Genomic DNA, 14,482 nt, shown 5'->3' with positions numbered 1-14,482 from the left:
ACGTCACTAAATACAGAATGAAGAATTTAGAAAAAGGCCTGGCACAAATCACCAGTAGGTAGTGACATAGACATGGCTTGTTTTAAAGTGTGAGTCATGCCAAGCTACTCTAGTAGAGCCCAAAACTGATAACAAAGCTGTATATTAGCATGTACAAGGTCTGCTGAAACATGTGTGTTAACTTGTGTTACTGATAAAGGAAAGTCTCACCATCAGAATACCTGAAGTGATGAAGTCTTTTCTTGACCAACACCACGGTCAGAAAACATGTCCTGACTTTACTGTGCATTACTGTTTGCCGTCTTTTTCAGGCATTCATCACTTTCCATTCATTCCTGTGCATGACTGTCATTTATTGCCAATCTGTGCCTATTAAAAAGTACATAAGCCAATAATGATAATGCAGCACCGATTCAATGAACGATAATCTAATGTGCACTGTGGTTGTTCACGAAGTTTATAATTAACTTTTAGGGCTGAGAAACATAAAGTGGGGAGTGCTCAGAACAGCAGATAAAAACAACAATAAAATGTAAAACATGCATGATTTCATCTTTTAAGGATACAAATTGCAACAAGAGCATAATGGAATGCAGCTCACTGTTATGTAACCGTAACAATAACTCCGTGCACCCAGGTTTGTGTTATTGGGGTTGTTTATTTTATTGTTTAGTCCCACTGAGTGATTCTTGAGCTGATATTATGCCACACACATTCACAGTTATGCCGATCTGCCTGATCTGTATTAATGAAACGTCTGAATAAAACATCACCTCCCGTGCTCGGGATCTTGCTGCGTGCGTCTCTGGATCAAACTCGAGCCAGTCTGAACTCACTTGTGTCTTGTCTTATTGCTTGTCTTGCACGGTGATGCCCCATTAAACTTAAACACAGTTGACACATGTTTCTCACGCGGCTCTTTATTTGCTCAGATAGCCGAATTCACACTCACAATTCACACTGGGTCACACTGGGACAAAGGACAGTGATTTGATCTCTGTGCTAAAAGAATAGAAAGATATCTGTTAGGGGGGAAAAAGTGAAAATTCAAAGTGAGGTGCAGAAAATGAGATTCTGCATGTTGGATTCATTGATTAAAATACAAAAATACGAGGAAAAACAAGGAAGCGCTGTCACCCCGATCAGCTGAGTTTGTTTTGTTCCTGTAGATTCTCGACTGTGGGGGAGAGAGGATGACTTGGACAGATAAAAAAAAAAAATCAGAATGAGTTGTTTTTCACATGAGGCAGCATATAGAGTATCCTCTTTTTTCTGTCTGTGCGTGTGTGTGTTGCGTGTATTCACTTCCCCCCTCGGTGAAGGCCCTCCCTGACTGTCAGCACTACCCGGCTGTTTTTATGGAAGTCTGGCTGAATCCAGTTCCCACTGCCTCAAGACACGACCTCATCTTACCCCACTTCTCCCGCTCCTCCCAGCCTCCCTCCATCTATCGATTACAACATTTCCCCCTTTTTTTGCTTACTATCATCATTTCTTTGATTTTTGTCATTGTCCTGGTGTACTGTTGTTTACCACTTAATTCCACATCGTCTTTTTCTGTCCCCTTTTCCGTTTTTGTTTTTTTTTTTGCTTCCTGTCAACAACATGAACTAAAGAGCATAGAGTGTATTCGTATATTCAGACACGTATGTCTCACTGCTTTCTGTCCAGATATACAGGATGTTAAAGTGTGGAAGTCCCAAGTTGCTGGGTAAGCAGTTGTTTGTGTCCCCGTCCTTCAGGTTCCCCCAGGTGGTCAGCCAGGGCTTCTGTTTCTGCAGCAGGCAGAGGGCACATGAACAGAAAAGCACAACTAATCTAAAACTGAAATAAACAGAAACAAAAACATTATTTTTTTAATTTGTTATTTAATTAAGAGCAAAGAGGGCCTGAACAGGTTTGAGCATAAAAATACTAATAAAGGGAAATCATGGATCATTTATCTGGTTGAAACAGGCTACAAACAGTGTTGAAAATATGACCACATAAGCAGACTTTTATGATTCGTATGATGTGGGCTGCTCTCGTTTGTGTTTGTGATCTTCTTGTTCCTCCAGTTTAGCTCCTTGAGCAGAGCCACACTGCTTCCTAGTAAAGTGAAACAGTGTTAAACAATGAAAACTGACCACTGTGTGTGCTTCTCGCACTGCTTTTGGGGATCTTTTTTACAGTCTTCTTCCCCTTTGTGTAGAACTTTGATGCCCCTCCTCTTCATGTTCGATGAAAGGTTTTAACCAATCAGCCGTCTACTCATGCACAGCATCATCGCTGTTGTTTGAGGATGACAGATCTGCTTGTTTCATCTGCATATTTTTTTTTACCGTACATAACAAGCTACACAAATGGAAAATTTATTCAGTTACTCGTGATGTGAGCTTGCCCAGAGAACAGGCAGTGTAAGCCTGCTTAACAAAACACACAAAAAAACACAAAGCTAAGTGTTAATTCCTACAAAAATGCTAACATTGACGCACATGTTCATTCTCAGTCTTGGACGCTTGCTTGACTTGTGTTTGTATTTGATATATTACTTACATTGATGGTACATGAATCGGTTTCACAGACCTCATTTGGACATGTTAATGGACAGTAAACACGGAAGTAATTAATGAGCTTAAAAATGGTTCTTCTTCCATTCAGATGGTCCAGGACCCTGATATTGCACTACTGGCCCACCGGATTGGAGTTAAGCACTGACTGGAGCAGGACTACTATGACTGTGTTTATCCTGATGTGATGCATAGTTACGGCTTGAGTGAAAAAAGACAAAAAGGACATTCCAGTGAAAATTGGATAGAGATGAAGTGCGTATTTTTAGAGGGTTGGGAGTCGGCACGGTTAAGATCAGAGGAAGTCTTCAGGATTTCAATGATGGAAGCAGGACTGTGTGTATGTACAGTCATGTGTGTGTTTGCTATATGATCTATGACTCTCGTGAAGCTGTAGAATCTAACACCTTTCTTCTTTGTGGACCTTTCCCACGATGACTCTCTCCCGGCTTCTCTCTACTCTGCTGTGTGCATTCATCATCCTTTGGGATGGGAGGATTAGTAAAGTGGGCTCAAAGAGGATCACACAGAACACAAATAATTACAACCCATTACAAGCCCCCGCATCATTTAGCCAAAGAAATATGTCAAAAGACCAGTGACGATCTTCAGTGGATGAACTCAAACCAGACTTTTCCTATGGCTGAAGGTGCACTCTCAGCGTGGTTCAGTCTTAGTTTTCAGTGGATTAGGATTGAAATGTAGTAAATCTATTACATGTGAGCATTTGTTTTCCTAAACTTGGTCTCATCAGGTGTCATTTTTGGTTTTTACGCATTCTATCAGGCAAAATGCAGTTTTATTACCTTTTATTTATTTATTTTACCTCCATTCCTGCTCATTTAGCAAGATGAGATTCTTACAGGAGGAGGGACCACAGCTATTTGGAAATGTGGAACTGAAAGGGATGCAAACCTCAACAAGAACACAATGCACTCATATTCAGAGAGGATGTGTAACCAGCGATTGTGTTAAATGTACTAAACTCTTGTTTCGATTGTGTTCACATCTGCATGCGGACAGATGCAAAGCAGCTGCAGAGACACAAAATGCCCCAAAAAGATTCAAACTAAAGATGAAGATCTGAGCAGCGCAAAGACACACAGACATCGTCTGTATCGCTGGAGTCATTTTCTTCTCTGTTAGTCTTCGCTCGCTTACCATCACCCAGCAGTTAACGTCAAAGCTGCAGAAGTTTCATTAGACAAAGTCACGTGCACTCAGCTTCAGAGACTGTGCAACATTGAGCACTCAGAGCATGTTTGAATCCCTGCTGCGCCTGATATGAATGTGATTATCAGTCCGTTCACAGGTTTTTAAATTGGGTTTGCTTTTGCTTGCTGAAACAACAACACCTACTGATTGGTCACACAATTCATTTTCAGTGACAAAACAGGACATGATGGACAAATAAGTTAATAACAGCTGACAGCAAGCGTGATCATATTATATTAGGATTAACTAGAGGTTAATTATAAACTGAAATAAATGTCTGTGTGAGTCCTTGGGGTCGATGCTCTTAAGGATGATGTTTCCTTGCAGGCTGGTTGGACTTTAAATTATTTATGCTGTGTGTGAGTGCAGTCTGAGCTATAAATAGCTTCAGCTAAACATAGAGCCACTCGCTTTACCACAGCCATCTTACACACACAGTTGTCTTTTACCCACAAATACACACGTTCATTCACATCTACACTGTCGTGCGAGATACCGTGTTATGTGTGTTGTCATGCAGACATATTTGATCTTCTGGATGTCCGCGCAAGACTCACACAATCTGCAGTCTGCTCCAGTGTCAAGCTTGCTGTGCAGCATCTGTACGAGCAGGGTTACACGGGCGTTACCAGCCTATAGCGGCTCGCTCTGCTTTGTTCATTAATAGATTTTCCAAAGGACGTGAACTTTGCAAAGATGCAGAAAAAAATGGTAAAGGTCAGAGTACATATGCAGTATAAGGTTTTCTTCCATCAATGATTGGCTGAATCATGAGTCACACCAAAGGAGAGAATAAACTGAAGGCTGCAAGTCACTCACTAGAAGTGACTGAATAAATTGAAGAAAATACATCATAAATGGGTTTAAATATGAACATTTTGAATAATGGATGTTTTGCTCTTAATGTGACACAGTTTCTGTTGTGTAGGGCTGAAAGACTTCACCAGTCAGTCTCTCAACATTCACCCCTCGTTGGACATCGTGGAAGAGGGGTGTGCATCTTATAGTTGTTCAACAAAACTGTGCTGTTCCACCTGCTTCTGATGTTATCAGTCCATTTAACACGTGTTATCAGCAGAAACCAGCCAAAGTGGGCGGCTGTTCACCGTCAAGATGATGCCAGTAATGTCGAGGCCGTGTTTTAATCCAGTAAGGAAGTAATGTTTATTTAGTCGGACTGTTTAAGGAAAAAGTTTCACAAAATGCTTAATGTGAGTCAAAATGGTGATAATGAATGAAAACTGTATTTTTCTCCTGCACTGATCGAACGCACATGTAGTGCCAGCAGGGGAACTTTGACCCACTTGTCTACAATATTAAACATTTCCCTGCACAGGCAACGGGAGACTAAATATAATATTGATAATATGACTTGGCTAAATATGCAGTATATCTATATGGCAGTAAAAACTACATACAATTACTGCATACTCTGTCATCTTCATTTACAGTTTTCATTTTCATTTACGGTGTATTTTAGTAATTCCATGCACACTGCTAGCTTTGCAGGAAGTGAAAGCCACAGCCTACACACATGCCAACGTTTGTGTCTTACGAAGTGCGGCGACAGCTGCTCAGTTGGTTTTAAAACTGCAAACCAAAGTATTGCATTAGCAGACGTGAATTTGTCATATGCACAAAATCCTACTTCCTTTTCCCCCACACATTCTCTCAGCAATATGCACACAACCACAAACATGCAAAAATACTCACATCTCAGTTATACTAACAGCAGCAACAACTGAAACTTGAAATGGAAGAGATTTCAATTATATTATAGTACTGAACTTATATACTCTTGACACTTAATTAGATACAGTGTGCAAGTACCTGGTTACACCTTTTCTGTACCGTACCCTGTAACCTCAGTTTTCTATTCTTAGCTGACAGGAGTGGTATTCAGTGTGGTCTTCTGCTGCTGTGGCCCAGCTTCAAGGTTTGTTTTGTTATATCTTCACAGATGCTCTTCTGCAGACCTTGGCTGTAATGCATGGTTATTTGAATAACTATTTTTTCCTATCAGCTCCAAACAGCCATTTCCATTTGACACAGTAGTGTTTCCTGGGAATGAATAATAGTGGGGCAGACATTGGCTCAGATGCCGAATTGCTAACCACACCCATATTTATTTTCATGTTGTTGGGCATCTACATTTAGAAACCTCATTAATATTCCACATATTACTACAATATGAATCAGTAGTTTATTCAGTCTTGACTATTGGACACATGCAGTGCTGCGCGCCATCACTGCATGTGATAAGGTCACGTAGCGTCTCAGAATGAGTAAGTTGCCCTTACTTAGTTATCTTAAGTAAGCTTTACTTAGTTTTTCTGAGGCAACGAGTTTGCATAGTTTTTTAAGTTCTGGGAACTAATTAGATTTTACAGTGTGGTGTCTGTAGCGGACTAATATGGGAGTTACATGGGCAGCCTTAATCCTGTTACTGCTGCTTGCATTTCCAATATTTGAATGACAGGGCAACATGATGTATACAAGGACACATGTGGTCGTTCACTGCGCCTGGTCTCACCTCTGACATCAACGGGGCATTTTCTTCCTGAGAACAGCCGCTCACTGGACATTTCCTCTTTTTCACACATTCTCTGTAAACCCTGGAGACCAGCCCGTCTGGCACCAATAGCTACACCACGTTCAAACTCACTTAAATCATCTTCCTTTCTCATTTTGATCCCTAGTTTGAACTTCAGCAGGTCATACTGAGTCATGTAGACTGAGTTCCTGCTATTGGGTGTACCGATTAGATGTTTGCATCAACGAGTAGGTTAGCATAAAGTGCCCAGTGAATATAGAGGTGTTAAATAGTTATTACTTTTTGCTTAATAAAGCCTCCTATTGCATATCATTAGTAGAATAATTAGCTTTTATTTATTTTTTTGTTGCATTTTCTGAATAAAATGTTCTCTATATGTATTAAATGTATCAAAACAAGTCATTTCTGACACGATGCTGATGAAACCTGTCAACAAAAAACATTAATGAGAGCAGGGAAAATGCACAGTGGAAAGTAACACTGTGCATTGCTTAAGTAGTTAATGCACCTGTACCCAGTACCAGTCTGGGTACAGGTGCCTGTATCTTGTTCATCGCGTACTCCCCCTAGCGGTCTCGTTGTGTCAGCACATCCTTGGTCATGTACTGATGTGCAGCCGCCGGCAGGGGGCGGTGTAGCACAAGTCTGTACCGGCCTGGACAACTCTTTTCTGCATATGAGAGTGGCGAAGCAGCAGGCGGTTAACAGGTTAGTAAAGTTGTATTTTTGTTTGTATACAGATCCATAGTGACTTGGATGAAAGCATAAAACCCCCCGTGGTTTCTCATTAAAACATTTTTGTTGCCGCCGCCGCCAGTTGAACCATCTTTGTAGGGTTTACATCACCAACTGTTGCTAATTAGCTAATTAAGACTATAAAGCTCCACAAAGAGTGAAAGCCTTGGTGTTGCTGGTCTGTGGTGGCTCCTTCTGGTTGTTTTAAACGCTCTGTAACTCTTTCAAATGATGACAATAGACTGGAATAGAAAAAGAAAGCGTTTAAGTTTCATGCACAAAGGCAGTTTCAGGTTTTATGTTAGATGGCAGGCTAGCGAAGCTAAAAGCTCATTAGCTGACATAAAACAAAACAACTGTATTTGTTGCGTTTTGCTCCACCTGATTGAAGCATTGGCACTTTGAACACACAAATCTGTTTGACAAATAAGTGGCCAAAGTCCAAACCCAGAGAGCTGTCATTCAATACATGCTGAGGACAAATCAATACAAAATCCTTGTTAGAGAAAAAAAATTAAAGCTCCAACATATTTAATAACTAGTGAATGCGTCACAATTTCCAGGTGACAGTGTCTGAGTCCAAAGATTAACGATGTATAATTTATACTCGTGTAAGACAAAGAAGCTGTTTTTGTGTGTTATAACTGTCATAAATGATCAGCTTCATTAGGCTTGATCAGAAAGGAAGGAAACATTGGTGCATAAACCTTAAATGTCCACATTTACTGTAAATCATCAGATGTGGGAAGGGTTCTTAGATCAAGATGAGCATTGCAGGAATGTTTAGAAGAGGCCGTACTTGTGCTGAGATTAGTGTTTTATCCTTCAGGCGAGAAATGCAGGGAAATATGAGGAATGTGTTGTCACCTGTAGCTACTGTATCTGAAGCTTATGCTTGCTGACAGGAGGGTCAGACACATGAAGGAAAAGGTGAAAATGTTTTTTTTGTAAGAGTATCTTAAAGAAAAACAGACAACTTCCTCTCTGCAGTCCAGACCTGTGCAACATGATTTATTCTTTAAAGACTCTGAATTTTGATTAAGTACTGTAGCTGCTGTCCAGGTGGAGTATATTTGTGTGAGACCACAAGACAGGTTCAGTGTAGTCAAGCACCGGTCACAGGGAAACTATGGTCTGTGACGAGCCTCTGGGCCTCCACGCACACTCGCTTTCAGTCTGTGTGCACATATGCCCCATTCACGTGCTTGCTGTAGATCCTCAGAAAGTTCTAATTTTTGTTTTTGAGAGTCAGCGTCTAAAAAAAGGCCTCAAATTGATGGCAATTTCAGAAAGGCGAACATTAAATTTGATCTGTGGCAGACTTGATGAGCATTTGTCTGCTTATTTATTCTCCCTTTTTTAGATTTGTTTAATTTTCCATCCCACAACAATGACAAATCCCACTACTTTTTGTAAAAATAGTTAAGGTATTTGCACAACTTGTGTGGCTGTGCGCTGCATTTAAAACCTAGAAAAGGAAGAAAACCAAGGGGATTAAATATAAGAAAGTGTCACAAAAGTCTGTTGGAGTCCTTCACATATTTTGCCTAAATATTTAGTGTGATCAGCAGACACATTCACAAACTTCCTCTCCATCCACCACCACCCCCTGTGTCCTATGGGACCAACACAGAATTCTGGTGAGGGGTCTCCAGAGCCAAAAAGCAGGAAGTCACAGCTGTGCTCATCCCCCTTTCGGCATGTGTGAGACTGCGAGTGTATGTTTTTATGTCTCTTGTCTGCATCAGTGTGTGTGTATGTGTGTGTGTCTGCGTTGCTCTCTCGGACAGTTTATCTGGCCAGTTGGACTTTCTATTCCCACTGCTTTACTGGAGAAGTTTCCAGCACTGTTAAATGAGGGAGCGAGAGGGAGCGAAACCTTGGCTTATAGAGCCTAATAAACACTGTGTGTCATTGTGGCTAACGCTGCAAAGCTGAGTGCAGTGGACTGGTTTGTGGAAACACACACACACACACACACACACCCACACACACACCCTCTGTAGACTTGTTTTTATTGTTTCTGCCTCCTCCGCTTATTTTGTTACTTTTCCTGTCTTATTGCTCTCTTATGTATACATGAAGTTATCTATTATATAATGAACTGAGGCTGGACCTCAGTTCATTATAAAATTAATCAGAAAAATGCTGATATCTTCTGGTTTTAGTCTTTGTGGACTACAAAAGTGGAAACTTCAAATTCTGAGACGTTGCGATGGAGAGTACGGTGTTAATAGGTGTAAAACACAATAGAAGAAATGCATAAATGATCAAAAAGTTTTGAAAAAGCTTGCAAAAGTTAACATTAACTGTTGAAACTGTTAGATACAACCATAAATAAGCTGTGTAAATTGTTAAACGTAGTTGATAAATATATGAAATACAGTAGCTAGCTAAAATTGTGGATAAACTGTTAAAAATCATCAGCTAAATAAGTTTCTAGCTGTTGAAATTGTTAGCTGAAAATACAAAGTCCTTCTAAAAGCAAACCTTTTCATTCAGCGACCACATGCACATGGGGCAGTTCGGGCAGTTATTTTGAAGAATTATTTAAATGAACTGGTGCTCACAGGGGTGTAAAAAAACTGCATTACTGGTATCAGCAATAACAGACGAAAACACCCTTCAACCATGTTGCATAGTTTGTCCACCAGACGGAGCTCTGCAACTTCCCTGGTGGTTGTGTTTGGAACGCTGCAAATAAAACTGATCCGAGCCAAGTTGGGCAGCTACATGTAGCAAACGTTGATGTTTGGTGTTTAAAATAATATTGGCCAATTTATCGGAATATCAGATTTTTAAGTTACGAGATATTGGTATCCATATCTGCCTCAAAAATCCTTTGTCGTCTGTGCCCCAATCACCAGTCAAGTCTAATAAAAATGCTTAAGGTTGCTGACTTTTTGCTGCAAAATAAGGTTATAAAAACCTGGAAGTTATATTCATACCATTGTCTGTGCCTTTTTTTGTTTGTTTGGGGATTATTCCTTCCCTTCTTATAGTGTCCGTTTCCCAGATATTGATTAATCCTAGTCTTTGACTCTTCTCAATGATGATCTTCTCTCAGTCTAGACTTCGTCCACATACAGAATAAACCTTCTTTCAGCTGCTTCTTTATTTGCATGGGTTCACCACAGTGGATCTGGTCGTCTTGACTATTAATGGTCTTTATTCAGATGTCAGTCTGTCACTGCTCAGCCGATTGCAGCTGGTCCAAAGCGCTGCGGCACAGCTATTAACTGGCACACACACGCAAGCCCACATATCCCCCATAGTAGCTTCCCTATACTGACTTTTATTTGTTTTTTAAAGCATCACATGGGTCGGCGCCTTCTTACCTCTCTGATCTTTTAGGTTTGCACACTCCCTCTAGATCAGCAAGGTCTGCTGAGCAAATGCTCCTAGCTCCCGAGTTCCAGATGAAAAGACAGAGGATATCGGGTCTTTGCTGTAGCTGGGCCTGTCTATTATTAGACACTTTAAAAACCCATTTAAACCCACTTTTATTCTTTGGTTTTTATCTGAGCAGTTTGATTTGTGCTCAGATTTTCTCACTTCGGGTTTCCTTTCTTAAACGCTGTAATTTTGTCCTATGCTTCTATACTGTGGTAGTTCATGTCTCAGACACGGTCTGATAATATGTCTGGTATGGACTAAAAAAAATGATCACTGAATGTAATGAATACATGTTAAATCTAGCAGTAACCAAAGGTAGTCAGCAGATGGTGTTCAAACTGGTAAGTCCGCAGTGATGCAGGAACAGCTGAGTTTGCTAACCATAACTGATAAATGCTGTACTGGAAATAGTCCAGCTCCAGTTTAAATGAACACAGTAGAACATGAGAGGGGGGTCCTGATGAAGGGGTTCCTGAGTAGGTCTGACAGGGCTGAAAAAGGTTGGGAACTGCTGTTCTAATGGGCGATAAATATAATAATGAGTTTCAGCTCTGGCTTTGATCAAAGGAAATCCTAATGCTACAGCGTATAATGAATTCCTAAACTGCTCCAAGCTTTGTGGAAACTTGCCCCTGAGCACAAAGCCAGATCCATTAAGAAATGGCTTTTTCCTTTTTGGTGTGGAATAAACTTGTCTGGCCTGCAGAGATACCCTGATCTCAACCCCATTATACACCTTCGGGTTGAACTGCGAGACAGCGCTTATCACCCACTCGGTGATCTCACTAATGCTCTAATGGCTGATTAGGAGAACATCCCTGGAGCCAGGTTTCAAAATCCTTTGTGGAAAGCCTTCCCCGAACAGTGGGTAATGTTTTGGAATGAATGAAAGTTTATGTTTGGGTGTCCGCAAACTTTTTCATCTCTTTATCCATCCCTCCTTTTCTTCCTCTTGTCCCATGCCATTCTCTCCTTCTGCAGTCTCATTCTTCTTCTTCTTGAGCGTCCATGGCTCTTTTGGCTGTAACTCTCAGGCTTTTGCTTTTAATAGGCGCAGCGTGCCTCTGTAACACCGGCTGCCTTTTGTTTTGGTTACAGATAAAATCACTAGTGGAAAACACAACAGCAGAGAGACACAAGGAGACAGGAGAGATGGAGAAAAAAAAACGAGTGTGAATCCCGTGGTGCAGGAAAAAGTGGGCAAATTAAAGGGAGAGGAAGACGGTTCAGTTCCCTCCTGTTTTTTAACGTCTGGAGCAAGATACAAGGCAGATAAGGAGGTCAGTAGGGAGAGGAAAGGATAGCGCCTAAAAGAAAAGAAAAACGAACTATCTTCCACATGTGTCTGAAGTAATTTCCTTTATCTTATCTAAGGTTTTATCTGACTTATCTTTTTGTCCTCTCCTCCCTTTCTCCCACCTTTCACTCTGACTTTGTTTGATCTCAGACCGACGCTGTGTTACGTGCACGGTGCAGACATATGGACTTGATCACTGCGCCTGTTGCTGATGTTTTCTTTGGGAATGCTGACAAGTTGACAGGCGAGGCGCAGCCCTGACATAAAGCCTCACTTCACTGTCCGGATGAGAGAGATAGAGAAATACAAGGAGAGAGGGAGAAGAAGATGAGGGCCAGGGGGAGGGTGAGGGTGAGAGACATAGAGAGAGAGAGAGAGAGAGAGCGATAGGGAAAGAAGGGGGAGTTGAGAGAAAAAGAGGAGGAGATATGAAGGGGAAAAAAATGACTTCACGCCGCGACTGGACAGCCCCCTTTTTTCCCCTCAACCTCTCTCTGTCTCTCAACTTTTTTCCTCCCTCCTCCTCCTCCTCCTCCTCCTCTGTGTGTTTTTTTTAAATGATTTGGGGAGAAGAGGGGAACAAGCATTCGGAGCTTGGCTGACGGTGCAGGCAGGAGCGTCACATAGGCAAACAGGAGCCTGAGGGGCAGCGCACTGGGACTAAAGAGGACTGAAGAGGCTTGAGGTGGTTTTTGGATCAGATGCACTGACTGAAAGGTTGACTAACAGGCATGCAGGCAGGCAGAGAGGAGATGAAGAGCATATAGGTTTATGTTAAAAAAGCCTTAAACACTGCATGCACAGAGACCGAGGAAGTGGCCATATACACTGATTTATTTCTGCAGGAAAGTCAGGGAGGCAGACACCTTGTGAGGAAGGCTGAGCATTTGCAGAGCAGAGTTTTGCTCCACTGAGGGGAGACAGAAAAAGACAAACAGAAGCACGTTTTGAATGAAAGGACCTTTATCTTCATCTAGCAATGCTTTTGAGGAACTCTGCACCAAGTTGTTGCTGTTTGCTGTGCTCCTGGACGCTGATGCAAGCTTAGGGCACTTTTATCTTCACTGAACTCCTCTTGTGAAGAGGATCCAAGCTGTCTTTCTTTTTTGCAGAGTCCTCCTTCAGTAGAGGTGCTGTGCTGACTGTAACTATGTTTTATCAAAGATACTCTTTAACACTGTCATGGAGTACTTGTCTTCTGCTCCTGTGCGTCCTGGATGTGTGGACCACGGCCTGGCCAGCCGTTCAACAATCCCAGAGGCAGCAGCAGCAGCCTCGGCGGTACAGACAGATGTCAACCCTGTCCTCATCCTCCTCGTCAGCTGGTAACCTGTCAGAAAGTGCAGAGAGCAAAGTGGAGCGCCTCGGCATGGAGTTCAAGCGAAATGTGCGTGAGCTGCGTGAGAAAAGCTCCTGCTTGGACCTGGTTTTCCTGGTGGACGAGTCCTCGAGCGTGGGGGCCAACAACTTCCTGAGTGAGCTGAGGTTCATACGCAAGATGCTGTCCGACTTCCCCGTCGCACCGGAGAACACCCGCGTGGCGCTGGTGACCTTCTCATCCAAAACCCACGTGGTGACGAGGGTGGACCACATCTCTGCGCCTAAGTCCCACCAGCACAAGTGCTCCCTGTTCAACCAGGAGATCCCAGCCATCAACTACAGAGGAGGAGGCACCTACACGAAAGGAGCCTTCCAGAGGGCAGCGGTGAGTCAGACTAATGGATTAATGATTAATGGATCTTTACATCTTGACATTGACCCCAAACTTGCTTCACATTTTTTCAGTCTGTGACCTGCTGGCTGTGTGTGTGTGCGTGCATGGAGTGATTGTGGCCTAGAAAGGCTGATGTTAATGAGGCCCTGCATGGCTTTGCTGTTGCTGTTTCCTCTAAATTACACACCCGCAGACAGTGAAGGGGAAGCCGCTCGCCAGCTAATTGTTCAGGGGTTTCCAGTGATTAAAATACCATAAAGACTGAGCGCACGCGTGCACAGAAATACACACCATGGATGTATTTAAACAAACTGTAGAGCAATAAGAAAAATGAGAGAAAAGAAAAGTAGAAGAGATGAATTTTTAAGATTAAACGCGATTAGATGAATCTGATTTTGAGCTTTGCATTTAGCTAACTTTGATTTTGTAGCTTAAACAAGCTGTTTGGCCCGATTTAGTGTAAAAGCTGGAGTTTTGGGGGGTTATGTGGGGTCATAATGTTGGCTTGTTTATGGTTTGTTGATTTGTGCTTCCTGACACACACACAGACACACACACACACAGGACATATGGCACAGTTCATCCGTCAAGTCCAAACAGCCCAGCTGTAAAAGCTGTGTTGGTGGTATACGGTCTGGTCCTGTATAAACATGCAGGCACCTCGACTCATGCCTCTGATCTGCAGTCAGTTAAAAACTCATGGAAGCGCTGAATACACAGCAGAAGATGGGGGATATTTAGGGTCTGCAAGCTCACTAGGAAGTGCTGCAGCTGAGTGCTCACCTGGGTGAGGAGCTGACCTATGGGGTTGCTGTAGCTCCGGAGGTAGAGCATTCCTGGCTGCTCCAGTCTCCATGCCAGAGCATCCTTGGGCGAGATACTAACCACAAGTTCCTGTCACATGTGTTCATCAGAGTGTGAATGCTGGCTAGAAAAATTGTAAAATACAAGTTCTTGTAATGGATGAATGATGCATGTTGTATAAATATCTATAAAGTGCTTTGAGTGCTCAAGTAAAGTAG

General features: G+C 42.2%; 1 protein-coding gene across 2 annotated transcripts in view; it reads left to right on the top strand.

The window, feature by feature from the left end:
* Positions 1–6,948: 6,948 nt before the first annotated feature.
* svep1 (sushi, von Willebrand factor type A, EGF and pentraxin domain containing 1) overlaps positions 6,949–14,482 on the top strand; it is a 115,545-nt gene continuing 108,011 nt past the window's right edge. For both annotated transcript variants that reach the window (XM_087836801.1, XM_087836791.1), the window contains exons 1-3: positions 6,949–7,026; positions 11,548–11,729; positions 11,897–13,451. In XM_087836801.1, coding sequence (XP_087692927.1) covers positions 12,897–13,451 — 555 coding nt within the window. In that variant the 5' untranslated portion in view covers positions 6,949–7,026; positions 11,548–11,729; positions 11,897–12,896. The remainder of the gene's footprint in view (positions 7,027–11,547; positions 11,730–11,896; positions 13,452–14,482) is intronic.

Source organism: Neolamprologus brichardi, chromosome 3 (genome assembly GCF_056152115.1).
Source record: "Neolamprologus brichardi isolate AB-2024 chromosome 3, ASM5615211v1, whole genome shotgun sequence".
Lineage (NCBI taxonomy): Eukaryota > Metazoa > Chordata > Actinopteri > Cichliformes > Cichlidae > Neolamprologus > Neolamprologus brichardi.
The sequence above is the reverse complement of the archived record's forward strand: the minus strand, read 5'-3'. Positions and strand labels throughout refer to the sequence as shown.